This window comes from Schistocerca nitens, chromosome 2 (assembly GCF_023898315.1).
Source record: "Schistocerca nitens isolate TAMUIC-IGC-003100 chromosome 2, iqSchNite1.1, whole genome shotgun sequence".
Lineage (NCBI taxonomy): Eukaryota > Metazoa > Arthropoda > Insecta > Orthoptera > Acrididae > Schistocerca > Schistocerca nitens.
In genome coordinates, this window is record NC_064615.1 from 979,285,199 (window position 1) to 979,304,611 (window position 19,413).

At 44.2% G+C, this 19,413-nt stretch overlaps 1 protein-coding gene across 1 annotated transcript in view; it reads right to left on the reverse strand.

Moving 5' to 3' along the window:
* Positions 1-258: 258 nt before the first annotated feature.
* LOC126235485 (uncharacterized) overlaps positions 259-19,413 on the reverse strand; it is a 329,377-nt gene continuing 310,222 nt past the window's right edge. The window contains exons 3-4 of the mRNA XM_049944206.1: positions 13,586-13,828; positions 259-291 (exon numbers count right to left, since the gene is read on the reverse strand). Of these exons, the coding sequence (XP_049800163.1) occupies positions 259-291; positions 13,586-13,828 (276 nt within the window). The remainder of the gene's footprint in view (positions 292-13,585; positions 13,829-19,413) is intronic.

Below are 19,413 nucleotides of genomic sequence, written 5' to 3' on the forward strand. Positions count from 1 at the left end.
CTGGGAGTACGCGGTGCACACCAAAGTAAAGGCCATGAAATGAGTAAAATATAACTGAACAACTGCCGACTACTGTAATGATTTTTTTAAATTTTCATGTTTTTTTACACTTTGTCTTTAAAGGGAGCTTCATGTATGTTAGGACAGAAGTTGCCAGAGACTAACAAAACTCAGAACCTAGAAATAAAGAGGTATTACCCACAGTAGCTCCATCCAGCGCGGTACCTTTCCGTTCCTTTCCTTTCATGTTCCTTAAAATCAAAGAACATTTGTCGAATCACTTGTTGTATACTGCAAAAGCGGCACACGAAGAAGCATATAGAATCTGACACGAATGGTGTCATTCAATATCTGAATTTATTTTAGAAGTCACAATTTTCTGCAAACTTCCGTGACGCTCGCGGGACCGCAAGTACACTGCTCAAAAGAATTAGAAGAACATGACTTTTGGCGTCTACTACATCTCTTTGAGCAATAATTGAGGAATGCTTATGTTACGAGGGTGAGTCAAATGAAAACCTTAAATATTTTTTAAAATATTATTTATTTTGCCGAAGTGGTACAAAGCTGTATCACTTTTCAACATAATCTCCCCCACGCTCAATGCAAGTCCTCCAGCGATTACAAAGTGCATAAATTCCTTTAGAAAAAATTCGTTTGGTAGTCTGCGCAACCACTCATGCACCGCATGGCGTCCTTTTCATCAGAACTGAACTTCTTTCCTCCCATTGCTTCTTTGAGTATTCCAGACATATGAAAATCACTTGGGGCAAGGTATGGTGAGTATGGAGGATGAGGAAGACTCTCAAAATGCAGGTCTGTGATTGTTGCAACTGCTGTACGGGCAGTGTGGGGCCTTGCATAGTCATGCTGCAAAATGACACCTGATGACAGCAATCCACGTCGCTTTGTTTGATTGCAGGCCGCAGATGATTTTTTAGGAGATCTGTGTATGATGCACTGGTGACAGTGGTCCCTCTAGGCATGGAATGCTCCAAAATGACGCCTATTTAGCCCGAAAAGAGAGTCAGCATAACCTTTCCTGCTGATTGTTCTGTTCGAAACTTCGTTGGTTTTGGTGATGAGGAATGGCGTCATTCCTTGCTCGCTCTCTTCGTTTCCAGTTGGTGGAAGTGATCCCAGGTTTCGCCCCCAGTAACGATTCTTGCAAGGAAGCCATCACCTTCTCGTTCGAAGCGCCGAAGAAGTTCTTCACAAGCATCAACACGTCGTTCTCTCATTTCAGGAGTCAGCTACAATGGCACCCATCTTGCAGACACTTTGTGAAACTGGAGCACGTCATGCACAATGTGGTGTGCTGACCCATCACTAATCTGTAAACATGCTGCAATGTAATTCAGTGTCACTCGGCGGTTTTCCTTCACTATGGCTTCAACTTCTGCAGTGTTCGGTGGAGTCAGAAACCGTTGTGCCTGACATGGACGAGGAACATCTTCCGCTGAAGTCACACCATTTGCGAACTTCCTACTCCATTCATAGACTTGCTGCTGTGACAAAGATGCATCACCGTACTGAACCTTCATTCGTCGAAGAATTTCAATAGGTTTCACACCTTAACTACACAAAAACCGAATAACAGAACGCTGTTCTTCCCTGGTGCAAGTCGCAAGTGGGGCGGCCATCTTTATACTGATACTGCGACGGTATGCGTGCTGTGCATCTGCACTATGCTGCCACCTACAGGCCGTTCTGCACGCTGTTTGTAGCACGCTTACCAACTTACAGGATAACGGCGCCTATTTGTTATTAGAAATTTAAGGTTTTCATTTGGCTCACCCTCGTACCTTTATCTTTTACAAATGAAGTAGACAACAAATCATCATTACATCTGCGTTCGTTTACATAACAACAACTGAAATGCCCGACAGCAGTCGAAAACAAAAGGGAAACTATCATAGATGCCGTCATCCTGGATGCTTCTCATTAGGCTTCGAGAGTTTGATAATGTGTATGTCCTTCGTGAGCGCTTATGACCGGTTGACACCAACGTGACATGCTATGTATAGGTCTACGGAGATCACCCTACGGTATCCGTTCCCATTCTTGAATGAGAGCCCTCGAGAAGTCTTGAAGAGTCCGTGGTGGAACAGACCTACCACTAAAACCTCTGTCACGCATGTCCCACACACACTTGATGGCGCTTCAATCGGGACTCACCTGCCGGCAATTCCATAACGTCAATGTCCAGACTTAACAAGATGTCCCCGGTGACGCCCGCCACTTAGGCCCCAGCATTATCGTGCAGGGTTACCATCGCATGCAGCAACCATCACATGGTCTAACAGGAGCTGTTCCAGGTACAGTCTGGCGGTAAGGCTTCTATGGACAACGACAAGATTCGTATGGCTGTCAACACTGTTGCCTCCCCACGACATCACAGAACGTTGCCCTTCTTTAGATTGTCGCACAGATGACAAAATGGTTGATATCGAAATAGATGACAGAGGGATAGGAAAAAAATTAAAATCGCTCAAAAGAGGAAAGGCCGCTGGACCTGATGGGGTACCAGTTCGATTTTACACAGAGTACGAGAAGGAACTTGCCCCCCTTCTTGCAGCGGTGTACCGTAGGTCTCTAGAAGAGCGTAGCGTTCGAAAAAAAAGGAAAAGCGTACAGGTCATCCCCGTTTTCAAGAAGGGACGTCGAACAGATGTGCAGAGCTATAGACGTGTATCCCTAACGTCGATCAGTTGTAGAATTTTGGATTACGTATTATGTTCGAGAATAATGATTTTTCTGGAGACTAGAAATCTACTCTGTAGGAATCAGCATGGGTTTCGAAAAAGACGATCGTGTGAAACCCAGCTCGCGCTATTCGTCCACGAGACTCAGAGGGCGATAGACACGGGTTCCCAGGTAGATGCCGTGTTTCTTGACTTCCGCAAGGCGTTTGATACAGTTCCCCACAGTCGTTTAATGAACAAAGTAAGAGCACACGGACTATCAGACCAATTGTGTGACTGGATTGTAGAGTTCCTAGATAACAGAACGCAGTATGTCATTCTCAATGGACAGAGGTCTTCCGAAGTAAGAGTGATTTCAGGTGTGCTGCAGGGGAGTGTCGTAGGACCGTTGCTATTCACAATATATATAAATGACCTTGTGGGTAACATCGGAACTTCACTGAAGCTTTTTGCGGATGATGCTGTAGTATATCGAGGAGTTGTAACAATAAAAAATTGTACTGAAATGCAGGGAGATCTGCAACGAACTGACGCATGGTGCAGGGAATGGCAATTGAATCTCAATGTAGACAAGTGTAATGTGCTGCGAATACACAGAAAGAAAGATCCATTATCGTTTAATTACAATATAGCAGGTCAGCAACTGGAATCAGTTAATTCGATAAATTATCTGGGAGTAGGCATAAGGAGTGATTTAAAATGGAATGACCATATAAAATTAATCGTCGGTAAAGCAGATGCCACTCTGACATTCACTGGAAGAATCCTAAGGAAATGCAATCCGAAAACAAAGAAAGTAGATTACAGTACACTTGTTCGCCCACTGCCTAAGTACTGCTCACCGGTGTGGGATCCGAACCAGATAGGGTTGTTAGAAGAGATAGAGAAGATCCAACGGAGACCAGTGCGCTTCGTTGCAGGACCATTTAGTAATCGCGAAAGTGTTACGGAGATGATAGATAAACTCCAGTGGAAGACTCTGCAAGAGAGACGCTCAGTAGCTCGTTACGGGCTTTTGTTGAAGTTTCGAGAACATACCCTCACCGAGGAGTCAAGCAGTATATTGCTTCTTCCTACGTATATCTCGCGAAGAGACCATGAGGATATAATCAGAGAGATTAGAGCCCACACAGAGGCATACCGACAATCTTTCTTTCCACGAACAACACGAGAATGGAATAGAAGAGAGAACCGATAGAGGTACTCAAAGTACCCTCCGCCACACACCGTCAGGTGGCTTGCGGAGTATGGATGTAGATGTAGATGTCAATTTCCTGGACATCATGGGGCAGGTACCTCTCACAATGGCCCTCTCCACGCACGAACACAGCCATTACCTTGCGTCGAAGGAAATCTGGACTCGTCCGCGAATGACACGTGATGCAAATGGCAGTTGACGTGGGAATGGCAGAACTGAAGGCGAGGTGCGAGGCGTTGTCTTGTCAAGCGGAGTACTCGAACAGGAAGTCTGGGTCATAAGGTCCTTTCTCGCATCCACTTCCTTACAGTCTGATCGGGCACAGTGCGTGCGGTGGAACTCCTGAGGTCGTCTAGCAGTGCTACGGTAGGAGCTGTATGATGCCGCAACGCAGAGGTGGCCGGAAAACGGTCTGCACCTGGGGTTGTAATGTGCCGGCGACTTTGTCCAACTCGTTATATGTAGTGACCTGTCTCCTCGTAGGATGACCACAACCTACGAATGACAATGCAGTAACACGACGGAAAGTCCATCCTCCTTGGAGCAAACTACTGCGCTTACAGCTTGCACTGCATTAAGATGTCGCCTTGCATATGCTTGGTTATCTACAACGTCTACAAGCGACAACTGTCGTCTTTATACAGGGTGTTTCAAAAATGACCGGTATATTTGAAACGGCAATAAAAACTAAACGAGCAGCGATAGAAATACACCGTTTGTTGCAATATGCTTGGGACAACAGTACATTTGCAGGCGGACAAACTTTCGAAATTACAGTAGTTACAATTTTCAACAACAGATGGCGCTGCAAGTGATGTGAAAGATATAGAAGACAACGCAGTCTGTGGGTGCGCCATTCTGTACGTCGTCTTTCTGCTGTAAGCGTGTGCTGTTCACAACGTGCAAGTGTGCTGTGGACAACATGGTTTATTCCTTAGAACAGAGGATTTTTCTGGTGTTGGAATTCCACCGCCTAGAACACAGGGTTGTTGCAACAAGACGAAGTTTTCAACGGAGGTTTAATGTAACCAAAGGACCGAAAAGCGATACAATAAAGGATCTGTTTGAAAAATTTCAACGGACAGGGAACGTGACGGATGAACGTGCTGGAAAGGTAGGGCGACCGCGTACGGCAACCACAGAGGGCAACGCGCAGCTAGTGCAGCAGGTGATCCAACAGCGGCCTCGGGTTTCCGTTCGCCGTGTTGCAGCTGCGGTCCAAATGACACCAACGTCCACGTATCGTCTCATGCGCCAGAGTTTACACCTCTATCCATACAAAATTCAAACGCGGCAACCCCTCAGCGCCGCTACCATTGCTGTACGAGAGACATTCGCTAACGATATAGTGCACAGGATTGATGACGGCGATATGCATGTGGGCAGCATTTGGTTTACTGACGAAGCTTATTTTTACCTGGACGGCTTCGTCAATAAACAGAACTTGCGCATATGGGGAACAGAAAAGCCCCATGTCGCAGTCCCATCGTCCCTGCATCCTCAAAAAGTACTGGTCTGGGCCGCCATTTCTTCCAAAGGAATCATTGGCCCATTTTTCAGATCCGAAACGATTACTGCATCACGCTATCTGGACATTCTTCGTGAATTTGTGGCGGTACAAACTGCCTTAGACGACACTGCGAACACCTCGTGGTTTATGCAAGATGGTGCCCGGCCACATCGCACGGCCGACGTCTTTAATTTCCTGAATGAATATTTCGATGATCGTGTGATTGCTTTGGGCTATCCGAAACATACAGGAGGCGGCGTGGATTGGCCTCCCTATTCGCCAGACATGAACCCCTGTGACTTCTTTCTGTGGGGACACGTGAAAGACCAGGTGTACCGCCAGAATCCAGAAACAATTGAACAGCTGAAGCAGTACATCTCATCTGCATGTGAAGCCATTCCGCCAGACACGTTGTCAAAGGTTTCGGGTAATTTCATTCAGAGACTACGCCATATTATTGCTACGCATGGTGGTTATGTGGAAAATATCGTACTATAGAGTTTCCGAGACCGCAGCGCCATCTGTTGTTGAAAATTGTAACTACTGTAATTTCGAAAGTTTGTCTGCCTGAAAATGTACTGTTGTCCCAAGCATATTGCAACAAACGGTGTATTTCTATCGCTGCTCGTTTAGTTTGTATTGCCGTTTCAAATATACCGGTCATTTTTGAAACACCCTGTACCTCACCCGTTCTGACATCCTTCTGAGGGTCACCTGATACTATAATGCATTACACAGCCGACAGACGGCGAATGACTTTAATTCTGCATACATTGAAAGCTAAGATCTCATGCAAAGCAGTAAGACCACAGGTAAAGACTTTATGAATATAGATTTAACATATCGGAAGTTCATATACGTTTTCCCCTAATCCTTTTGAGAAGTATAGGTGATGTTGAATTTATATTTAACTGAAAACAAAGAACGAATACGGAAAACATCTTCTGTACTTTTACGTAGCGTAAAAATATGTACACAGTTCTTTCTCTAGGTTAAATCTGGTTTCGCAGGACAGAGCGGATCAGGTTGTGGTTGTGGAAAGGGGCCAAAATGAGTTACTGTCAGTTGGACAAAACAAACAAACTTTATTTTCCTAAAAACACTTAATCACATATGCCCTTAAAAGGATTCAAAACAATACGCCTGAAAGCGCGAACACAAGTTACTACAATTGCTTTAAGGAATACAGGCGAGTGAATGCCTTACTTAAAACAAAATTTTACGTAAATACTCGGCTGAAGGCCATACATTTAACATAGTGCAACTCAAAGCTTAAGGCCTGGATAATAATAATTTCACATAGAGTAGAAAATTTTAAATGATTTTAAACAAGTAAATTTTCAAATTTTAATTTGAGATGGCTGAAGGCCTTATCTTAAAACTGAAACAATCTAAATTAATAGACAGCCGAAGGCGTCACACAGTACTTAAGCCTAAAAGAAAATCACAATCTAAAAACAATAGAACAATAGTGTTCAGAAGTGTTCCAAGGGTCAGCCTGAAGAGGTAACTCTAACATAAGTTTAGGTGAGACAGGCATTCAAGAGTAAGGCTAAATAATCATATGACAACCCGATCCAGCGACGGTTGAAGAACCGACCAACAAGTTAATCAATTGCCTTCCGCCCGACCAATGGCATGACAACAGAAAATATCAGCGAGGAAAAGATACCAGCAGCACAATGTCTTGAAAATTGGCGTCTAAATGCAGTCAAGGCACAATAACCACTCAAAAAAATGAGAACACCAAGGCTGTCTAACTACACGACGTGCTGGACAGCATCAACACAGCGAGGAAAAACACACTGCCGAAAAACTACGCTAACGATCAGGGCAGGCAACTGCAACGTTAATTGCCACAAGGCAGAAAATACCACTGGTGCACTTAACTAATAAGTAAAAATCAATTCAATAGTTAAACAACATACAGGAAGACGGCCGCAAAATTTCGCCGACTCCAACATACCATACGTCGCTGCTTGTGGGAAGGGCCCAGGAAGCAACAACCGGCAATGAATGAAGAGATATCACAGCAGTTGAGGTTTCATAACAAGCTAATTGATCACTCAACTTCAGTGTACAGGTTCGGTGGGCTATAAACTTTGTGGGTCTCGCAGCTAGCGCCTCACAAATCCGAACGCGCGTGCACGACGCCAGCGGCCCTGGTCTGACCGCGCGCCACGGAGACTTCCTCGCTGCTCTGTGCCAACCGACCGACTGCCTCACACACACCACCACACGGAAATATAGCGGTCACACCAAAGATGATACAGCAGTCCTAGTATTGATAAGCGCTGCTGCTGCCACTGACAGAGGCAAGTCAGAAACTCGTTATGGTAGTAACTCAGGGAGATATAAGACGCCACTCGATTGTAACAAAATGCCAAAGAACAAACGGCATGAAGACTAGCTGGCCACGGCTCACCAGGTCTTACAGAAAAATTCTTGAAAGTACTTCCATTTCCTAAAGTTTACAGAAGAACGTTTTGTTGTTGCTGCTCTTATGGTCTTTGGTCCGAAGACACTTGAAGCAGCTTCCCACGATAGTCGATTTTCTGCAAATCCCTTTGTCTCTTCATAATTCCTGCATCCTAAATACATTTGAGCCTGTTTACTGTAGTCAGTACTCGGTCTCCCTCAAGAATTTTTACGCTCCACACGTCCCTCCATTACCAAATTAACTATTCCTCGATGCTTCAGTACATGTCCTACCAACCAAACCCTTCTTTTAATCAAGTTATGCAATATGTTACATTTTGTCTGATTCGCTTCAGTACCTCTGCATTTGGTATCCTCTGCTCCCCCTTCATCTTCAGCATTCTTTTGTAGCCCCACATTTCAAAATCTTCCACAAAATTCATGAAAAGGCCAAGCAGGACACTCATAAAAGTTGATTGTGATAACAATCAACTTGTATTTTGTACACAGCCACAGTCTCAAAACGTCAGTTTTCGTCAAAATACCACTACGGAATCCATATACGCTACCAGAGAATATGTCGATACACCCGACGAAGAGACACTCTTATTATATCGTCTTGGAAACGCAAATACAACAGAACTCCTTGGAAAAGTAAACATCTCTGTCCTTTCTTTGTTAGCCTCACATCATCGAATGTCCGATTCCGTACATCCTACACCACCAAAGTTATAGTCGCTGACCCGGTTGAAGTTGTTCCTTCATATTTCCCACTTCCAAAATAACTCTATGCTTGTTTCTTAGGCGACTCTCCGCAATTGCTGGTTAGTACAAATCTCGATATTTTGACATCTACGTCTATAATTCGCTAGGCATCTTACGGTGAGTGGTGGATGGTACATGTGGTGCAACTAACTTCTCTCGCCCCTCCCCCTCTCCATGTTTCATTCATTCGAAGAGCAGCAGGATGAGTTTACCATATTGTCCTGTCCACCAAACTCACCGGATTTAAACACAATCGAGTAACTGTGGGACCAAGTCGATCGGACTGTTCGCGCCATGGATTCTCAACCGAGCAATCTAATGCAGCTGGCCACGGTAGCGTAGTTGTCATGGCTCCACATCCCTGTTGCAACGTTCCAGACCACCATTGACTCTTTTCCTCCACGTCTGCGCTGCAAAAGATGCTTGGGAACATTGTGGATATGTGAAGATCCGCACAATCTACGGAACATTTTGTTCTATATATTTATCCTCCTGTCTGTTACTTAAAACTAATCAGTATTTGTAGTGAAGTTGCAATTGTCATTGTTTAATTCAGGTTTTATTCGAAAATTGTTGAATTGCAACATGAAACAGAGGGATGTTTAGTAAAAATAAAAATACAGATTTATCACACAGTGCTAGAAAAACCAATTCCTTCGAAAAACGCAAAGTGTACAAAATTGCAAAACAAAAACATATCAAACAGCGTTTTAAGGCGTCTTGGAGCTTTTATATTACATGTTTCTTTTACTGCTAAACAACTTTCGCACTTATCAGCTATAGCAGGAAACTCATACCTTCGACCATTATGGAGAATGTTTTATTGAGTACAAAATAGCAATAATAATTATGTAGATTTTTTGTGCTTTTGCTTGTAAACTGTATTTGCAAAACTAATTGTTTTGGTTACACAAAAGAGCAGAAGTTACGTGAGCAGCTGTTTTTTTTTACTTGTAAAATGTTATCAAATTTTGTAAGGATATAAAATACGTAATGGACTAACACTGAACGATGTGCGGTTCTAATTAGGTGGAAAAAAAAAACAAGGAGGAGTCGTTTGCTCCCTGTTCCTCTCTCACACATTCATTTTTGTTCCTTTCCCTAAAAGTGCTACCAGTATTACCATTAATCCTACCACTTACTACATCAGTCATATACTCTACACAAAACTACGGATCCGTAGTGTTGGTCAGTGCGCAACTCTACTGTTTACGGTGATTTGTTGTCAGTAGTGTAATCAAACAGCAGTGAATCTCTTCGCCTAATTATGGGCTATGTTGTTGTTGTTGTTGTGGTTCTCAGTCCAGAGTTTGATGCAGCTCTCCATGCTACTCTATCCTGTGCCAGCTTCTTCATCTCCCAGTACGTACTGTAAACTGCATCCTTCTGAATCTGCTTAGGGTATTCATCTCTTGGTCTCCCTGTACGGTTTTTACCCACCACGCTGCCCTCCAATACTAAATTGGTGATCCCTTGATGCCTCAGAATATGTCCCACCAACCGATCCCTTCTTCTAGTCAAGATGTGCCACAAATTTCTCTTCTCTTCAATTCTATTCAATACCTCCTCATTAGTTATGTGATCTATCCATCTAATCTTCAGCATTCTTCTGTAGCGCCACATTTCGAAAGCTTCTATTCTCTTCTTGTCCAAACTATTTATCGTCCATGTTTCACTTCCACACATGGCTACACTCCATACAAATACTTTCAGAAACGACTTCGGGACACTTAAATCTATACTCGATGTTATCAAATTGCACTTCTTCAGAAACACTTTCCTTGCCATTGCCAGTCTACATTTTATATCCTCTGCACTTCGACCATCATCAGTTATTTTACTCCCCAAATAGCAAAACTCCTTTGCTACCTTAAGCGTCTCATTTCCTAATCTAATGCCCTCAGCATCACCCGACTTAATTCGACTACATTCCATTATCCTCGCTTTGCATTTGTTGATGTTCATCTTATATCCTCCTTTCAAGACACTGTCCATTCCGTTAAACTGCTCTTCCAGGTCCTTTGCTGTCTCTGACAGAATTACAATGTCATCGGCGAACCTCAAAGTTTTTATTTCTTCTCCATGGATTTTAATTCCAACTCCGAATTTTTATTTTGTTTCCTTTACTGATTGCTCAATATACAGACTGAATAACATCTGGGATAGGCTACAACCCTGTCTCACTCCCTTCCCAACCACTGCTTCCCTTTCATGTCCCTCGACTCTTATAACTGCCATCTGCTATCTGTACAAATTGTAAATAGCCTTTCACTCCCTGTATTTTACCCCTACCACCTTCAGAATTTGAAAGAGATTATTCCAGTCAACATTGTCAAAAGCTTTCTGTAAGTCTACAAATTCTAGAAACGTAGGTTTGACTTTCCTTAATCTATTTTCTAAGATAAGTCGTAGGGTCGGTATTGCCTCAAGTGTTCCAACATTTCTACGGAATCCAAACTGATCTTCCCCGAGGTCGGCTTGTACCAGTTTTTCCATTCGTCTGTAAAGAATTCGTGTTAGTATTTTGCAGCCGTGGCTTATTAAACTGATAGTGCAGTAATTTTCACATCTGTCAACACCTGCTTTCCTTGGGATTGGAATTGTTATATTCTTCTTGAAGTCTGGGGGTATTTCGCCTGTCTCATACATCTTGCTCACTAGATGGTAGAGTTTTGTTAGACCTGCCTCTCCCAAGGCTGTCAGTAGTTCTAATGGAATGTTGTCTACTCCCGGGGCCTTGTTTCGACTTAGGTATTTCAGTGCTCTGTCAAACACTTCCCGCAGTATCATATCTCCTATTTCATCGTCATCTACATTCTCTTCCATTTCTATAATATTGTCCTCAAGAACATTGCCCTTGTATAGACCCTCCATATACTTCTTCCACCTTTTTTTTTCCCTTCTTTGCTTAGAACTGGGTTTCCATCTGAGCTCTTGACATTCATGCAAATGGTTCTCTTTTCTCGTAAGGTCTCTTTAATTTACCTGTAGGCAATATCTATGTTACCCCTAATGATATGCCCCTCCAATATATCCTTACATTTGTCCTCTAGCCATCCCTGCTTAGCCATTTTGCACTTCCTGTCGATCTCATTTTTGAGACGTTTGTATTCTTTTTTCCCTGCTTCATTTACTGCATTTTTATATTTTCTCCTTTCATCAGTTAAATTAAATATCTCTTCTGTTACACAGCGATTTCTATTAGTCCTCGTCTTTTTACCTACTTAATCCTCTGCGCCATATCTTACATTTATTTACGTTGTAGGTCAACCACCTGTCCCTAAACCAACCGTCGATACTCTGCAAGCCCTGCGTTTCACTTAAGTCTTCTGGCGTTGCAACGTTCCTATAGGCAACAGAACATCCGGGAATGTGCTTCCGACTTTGGAACACTAGATCATTAACATAAACTGTAAACAGTAATGGCTCTGTAACACTCCGTTATGGTACTCCCGAAATCTCGTGGACATATGTTGATTTCGTCCCGTTAAGATCAACATGCTGAAATCTATCTACTAGCAAGTCCTTAGCCCAACCATTATCCGGTCCGATACACAGTTACCTCGTATTTTGTTGGCTATACGACTGTGCGGATCTGCAGCGAATTTCTTCCTCAGGTCAAGAAACACAGTATCAAACCGGACGCTGTTGTCTACGAAGCTACAGACCCCACGGACGAACGCATGGAGCTGTTTTCCAAGATCTCTGTTTGCTGGCTCCGTTTTGACTTTTACAGAGATGATTTTCTTTCTCCAAAAGCGTCATAATGCGGGAGCATTAAATGTGGTCCAAAATTCTACGAAGATTGACGCCAGTATATAGACCTCTATTTACGTTATTTCAACGAGAAATAACACAACCGATCGGTTGCAAGTAATTGTTTAATACATTTATGTAGGTTTCGACACTTCTAAGGATGTCTTCAGCAGAATGAAAGTTTAAAAACCCTGTAAAATAATGTATAGAAAAATACGTTTGACGGAAACTTTAACCAAGATGAAAAAATCATAACATAAAAAGGTTATCTACGTAAAGTTACATAACGAGAAGACAATAGCCAAAGTATAGAGCTGACTTGCTCAAGTCAAAAATTAAAAACTGAAAACATTTCAGCCTTTGGTACTTTCACTTTGCAAGGAACAACATCAGACTGATCAGCTCACTAGCTTATACTGCTGCTACGAAAACAAGACTCAAGTTACCCCGCATATCTAGCGTGGACAGTGACATTGGTCAATTTGAGAAGTCATAGCAGAAATAATCGAATAAAACAACAGCGAATTATAAAAAGCCAAATTCAAAGTATAAATTTTATCGATTATTTCTTATCGTGTTGCCACATTTCTGTTCTAGTACCACCCTGTCAAGCAAGGGCATAATTTTGCAGTACTTGCCTGCAAACTGCCACCCATTTTTACTGTAGCGTAGTAGGAATTAAGTTTTCTGCTACTGTGCCTTATTGTTCTGTACGTCAGTTGGTGGAGAGTAAATAAATCTGTGACGTCGATGGACAGCGTATTAAGGAATGATAGAAGCAGTGCCTAATCTTACATGGTACGAGGAACCTTTGACAAGGCAGCCAATAAACAGGGACGTAATAGAATAGGAAATGTTAACAGTCAGTCTTAATGTATTTGGCGTCCACCCCGAAAGCTGAATGGTCCTAAGAGGCCCGGGTTCGATTCCCGGCTGGGTCGGGGATTTTCTCCGCTCAGGGAGTGAGTGTCGTGTTTTCTTCATCATCATTTCATCCCCATCCGGCACGCAGGTCGCCCAATGTGGCGTCGAATGTAATAAGACCTGCATCAAGACGGCCGGACCTGCCCCGTAAGGGGCCTCCCGGCCAATGACGCCAAAGGCTCATTTCAATGTATTTGGCGATCTCATGTGTCCATTTTCATCACAATGTTCGTACGGAAACTTGCCTAACTTCGCGGAATGAGATGCAGAGATTTCGGATTTGGAGTAGGTCAACGTCTTTTGACTTACCTTGAGGTCCGGCTCTACGACAACATGGCGGCCGTGCACCGCCCCGATAGCGACGCCGCTGTGGTTGCTGCCGACGCCGCGGAAGGCGCGGACGCCGACAGAGGGCGCCACGGCGGTCAGCGACGCCAGCAGCGGCTCCTCAGCCCCCATCTCCGCCCCCGCGTCCTCCTCGTACTCGGGTTCTGAGTCCGCCTCCTCCGACGACGCGGTCGGCAATGTGCTCATCGTGGACAGCGTGGTCACCTGTGTAAACGCAGCCGAGTTTACGATATCTGGGGAACCGCTCAGTCGAGGTACAGGGGGTGAACAAAATACACAACTGGTCATTAAAATTGCTACACCAAGAAGAAATGTAGATGATAAACGGGTATTCATTGGAGAAATATATTATACTAGAACTGACATTTACATGCAATTTGGGTGCATAGATCCTGAGAAATCAGTACCCAGAACAACCGCCTCTGGCCGTAATAACGGCCTTGATACGCCTGGGCATTGAGTCAAACAGAGCTTAGATGGAGTGTACAGGTACAGCTGCCCATGCAATTTCAACACGATACCACAGTTCATCAAGAGTAGTCACTGGTGTATTGTGACGAGCCAGATGCTCTGCCACCATTGACCAGACGTTTTCAGTTGGTGAGAGATCTGGAGAATGTGCTGTCCAGGGCAGCAGTCGAACATTTTCTGTATCCAGAAAGGCCCGTACAAGACCTGCAACATGCGGTCGTGCATTATCCTGCTGAAATGTAGGGTTTCGCAGGGATCGAATGAAGGGCAGAGCCACGGATCGTAACACATCTGAAATGTAACGTCCACTGTTCAAAGTGCCGTCAATGCGAACAAGAGGTGACCGAGACGTGTAACCAATGGCACCCCATACCATCACGCTGGGTGATACGCCAGTATGGCGATGACGAATACACGCTTTCAATGTGCGTTCACCGCGATGTCGCCAAACACGGATGCGACCATCATGATGCTCTAAACAGAACCTGGATTCATCCGAAAAAGTGATGTTCTGCCATTCGTGGACCCAGGTTCGTCGTTGAGTACAGCATCACATGTTCTCCTGTCTGTGATGCAGCGTCAAGAGTAACCGCAGCCATGGTCTCCGAGCTGATAGGCTATGTTGCTGCAAACGTCGTCGAACTGTTCGTGCAGATGGTTGTTGTCTTGCAAACGTCCCCATCTGTTGACTCAGGGATCGAGACGTGGCTGCACGATCCGTTACAGCTATGCGGATAAGATGCCTGTCATCTCGACTGCTAGTGATACGAGGCCGTTGGGATCCAGCACGGCGTTCCGTATTACCCTCCTGAACCCACCGATTCCATATTCTGCTAAAGGTCATTGGATCTCGACCAACACGAGCAGCAATGTGCGATACGATAAACCGCAATCGCGGTAGGCTACAATCCGACCTTTATCAAAGTCGGAAACGTGATGGTACGCATTTCTCCTCCTTACACGAGGCATCACAACAACGTTTCACCAGGCATCGCCGGTCAACTGCTGTTTGTGTATGAGAAATCGGTTGGAAACTTTCCTCATGTCAGCACGTTGTAGGTGTCTCCACCGGCGCCAACCTTGTGTGAATGCTCTGAAAAGCTAATCATTTGCATATTACAGCATCTTCTTCCAGTCAGTTAAATTTCGCGCCTGTAGCACGTCATCTTCGTGGTGTAGCAATTTTAATGGCCAGTAGTGTAATATGAACACCTGAGATATACACACTATTTATGTATTAATAAGGAGTTGGGCAACAATAGGCTTTGAGGACAGCTAAAGTTCTTCGAGGAATATTCGTAAAATTTCGAACGGAATTTTATCCCACTCTTGTACAAAACATCCGCCAATTGCTTCAACGATGTTGCAGCTGGAAATCTGCTCCTCACTCTCTGTTGTAAAACTCCTCATTAAGGTTAAATAATATGGATTGTGCTGGCCAGGGAAGATGTTTGATGATATTCCAAAACTCCACAAACCACACCTGAATCTTTTTAACTGTGTGTAAGTGCGCATAATCACCTTCGAATATGGCAGTGTTTGGCAGCAATATGCAACTCATATGAAACACATCGTTGTCGAGAATGTCGATATATCCATTCGCAGTAATCCGGTCAGTGAGGGTAATGATAAAACCAGCTGAATACCACGATGTATCCACGCAAATAGTAACGACACCTCCGCCATTGTTAATTGTAGGAAACAGCCACGCCGGATCGTAGACTTCTTTTGGGATTCTCCATACATAAACATTGCCACTTGTAGGATACAATATAAACGATGATTCATCGGACAAAACATCTTCCTTCCAGTAATTAAGTGTCCAGGTTTTATGATCATGCCATCACTTCTTTCGCAGCTTTGCGTTGGCTTCCGTTATTAAGGTTTCACCATTACAGCCCGTCTATGAAGATTAGCCCTCTGAAGCTCCCCCTGTACTGTTTTTGTCGGCACATTACTACTCAAGCGAGTGTCGAGTTGTGTAGTCACTTACGTTGTCTAATCACAATCCTAGTCCGCCCCCGGTAGCTGAGTGATCAGCACGACAGAGTGTCAATCCTTAGGGCCCGGTTTCGATTCCCGGCTGGGTCGGAGATTTTCTCCGCTCAGGGGCCTGGATGTTGTGTTGTCCTAATGATCATTATTTCCTCCCATCGACGCGCAAGTCACCGAAGTGGCGTCAAATCGAAAGACTTGCACCCGGCGAACGGTCTACCCGACGGGAGACCCTATTCACACGACACTTACATCACAATCCTCTTTAATGCTCGTCGGTTCCTGTCAGGTAACTTCGGCTTTCGCCCACTATTGCTCTTCGCCGATGATGTTTTATCATGTTTTGTGTATGCTAGAATTAGCGTGCACACTCGTGCGTGTAAACTGTTCAACCGTAGCTAATCGCGCACCAACGAGTTGCCCTTTCTGCAAGTCTCAGAGATAACACATTTTGCCGTTCACGTCGCAGAACAAAGCGTTTAGTACACTGAAAGATAACTTCCAAGGCTTGGCACGTCAACCGTTCTCTGCAGCCATGACGCAGTAGTTGCCAATTTGCAACAAGGCGTACTATATTGCGCCGGCCGCTGTGGTCGAGCGGTTCTAGGAGCTTCAGTCCTGATATGGTCGCAGGTTCGAATCCTGCCTCGGGCATGGATGTGTGTGACGTCCTTAGGCTAGTTAGGCTTAAGTAGTTCTAAGTCTACGGGAACGATTGCCTCAGATGTAAGGCCGATAGTGCTTAGAGCAATTTGCACTATAGTGCATGGCGTTCATTTACTTTGTCCACTTCCTATAGATTTCTTATGTACTCTAAACGTCTATTTCCCAACTTCTGACCCTTTCTTACTGCTGCGGCGGAAACCCCTGGCTCGCTGTCTGTCCATCCATACGAGTCTGGAATGCGGCACGGTTGGACGTGTGGCTAGAGATGTAGGGTGTGGGTAAAAATTTGGAAACACCGTGAGAAATGCAAGTTTGAATATAAATGTAGATTCTAGCCAAGCCAACATGATGGCCTATTGTATCTGATCACGGATGCCACCTGTGCAGTGTCCTCAGAACTCCACGTCGCAAGTGACAGACTAGTCAAAACAGTGTTCTGTGTAAATGTGAGTCCATTATGTCGCAGCTCGGTGCATTCGAACGTGGGCAGTTGTAGGTGCTCGGATAGTGAGGGCTTCCATAACCAAGTTAGCCGAAGTGTTTCGTGTCTCAAGAGGCGTCATATCGACGATTTATAGCGCATACAGGAAAAGAGGAAAAATATCGCCCGCTAAGTCACAACGTGGATGAAAGCATGTGTGACGGATGGTCGTTGAAAAAGATTGTGACGAAAAAATATGAGGACGACAGCTACAAAAGTCACTACAGAACTGAATGTCGCACTCGCGAAACCTGGCAGAAAATCCAAAGCGATTCTGGTCGTATGTAAAGTACGTTAGCGGCAAGAAACAATCAATGCCTTCTCTGCACAATAGCAATGGAGATACCATCGAAGACATTGCTGCCAAAGCAGAGTTACTAAACACAGCCTTCCGAAATGCCTTCACAAAAGAAGATGAAGTAACTATTCCAGAATTCGAATTGAGAACAGCTGCCAACATGAGTAATGTAGAAGTAAATATCCTCGGAGTACTGCAGCAACTTAAATCACTTAATAAAACCAAGTCTTCTGGTTCAGACTGTATACCAATTAGGTTCCTTTCGGAGTATGCTGATGCATTAGCTCCATACTTAACAGTCATATACAACCGTTCGCTCGACGAAAGATCCGTATCCAAAGACTGGAAAGTTGTACAGGTCACACAAATATTCAAGAAAGGTAGTAGGAGTAATCCACTAAACTACAGGCCTATATCGTTAACGTCGATATGCAGCAGGATTTTAGAACATATATTGTGTTCGAACATAATGAATTACCTCGAAGAAAACGGTCTATTGACACACAGTCAACATGGGTTTAGAAAACATCGTTCTTGTGAAACACAAACAGCTCTCTACGCACATCAAGTGCAGAGTGCTATTGACAAGAATTTCAGATCGATTCCGTATTTCTGGATTTCCGGAAGGCTTTTAACACTGTACCACACAAGCGGCTCGTAGTGAAATTGCGTGCGTATGGAATATCGTCTCAGTTATGTGACAGGATCTGTGATTTCCTGTCAGAGAGGTCAAAGTTCGTTGTAATTGACGGACAGTCATCGAGTAAAACGGAAGTGATTTCTGGCGTTCCCGGAGGTAGTGTTATAGGCCCTTTGCTGTTCCTTGTCTATACAAACGATTTGGGAGACAATCTGAGCAGCCGTCTTTGGTTGTTTGCAGATGACGCTGTCGTTTATCTACTAATAAAGTCATCAGAAGATCAAAACAAACTGCAAAACGACTTAGAAGAAATATCGGAATTGTGCGAAAAGTGGCAGTTGATCCTAAATAACGAAAAGTGTGAGGTCATCCGCCGGCCGAAGTGGCCGTGCGGTTAAAGGCGCTGCAGTCTGGCACCGCAAGACCGCTACGGTCGCAGGTTCGAATCCTGCCTCGGGCATGGATGTTTGTGATGTCCTTAGGTTAGTTAGGTTTAACTAGTTCTAAGTTCTAGGGGACTAATGACCTCAGCAGTTGAGTCCCATAGTGCTCAGAGCCATTTGAACCATTTGAGGTCATCCACATGAGGGCTAACAGGAACGCGTTAAACTTCGGTTACACGATAAATCAGTCTAATCTAAAAGCCGTAAATTCAACTAAATACCTAGGTATTACCATTACGAACAATTTAAATTGGAAGAAATTCATAGAAAATGTTGTGGGGAAGGCTAACCAAAGACTGCGTTTCATAGGCAGGACACTTAGAAAATGTAACAGACCTACTAAGGAGACTGCCTACACTACGCTTGTCCGTCCTCTTTTAGAATACTGCTGTGCGGTGTGGGATCCTTACCAGATAGGACTGACTGAGTACATCGAAAAAGTATGCTAGACACTTAAATGTGATTTGCAGAGTATCCATGTAGATGTAGAACCCTGTCAACGTTAAAACAGGATGGGAGCTCCATAGGCACTCATCAGGAATGCAAATGCCCTGAACAGGAAAACATGGTCTGATGCCATAAAACCTGTAGTATGGAACAATGGAAGAAAGTCATTTGGTGGGATGAGTGTCGTTGCATAGTGAAGAATGGCAGGATTTCGATGATGACTTGGGCAGCCAAATCGTGGTATTCCATGGGCCCCATGGTTACTTTTCATGATCGCATTACTGCCAAGGATTATATGACCATTTTGGCTGATCAGGTCGATCCTGTGATGGTGAATCCCAGGATTGC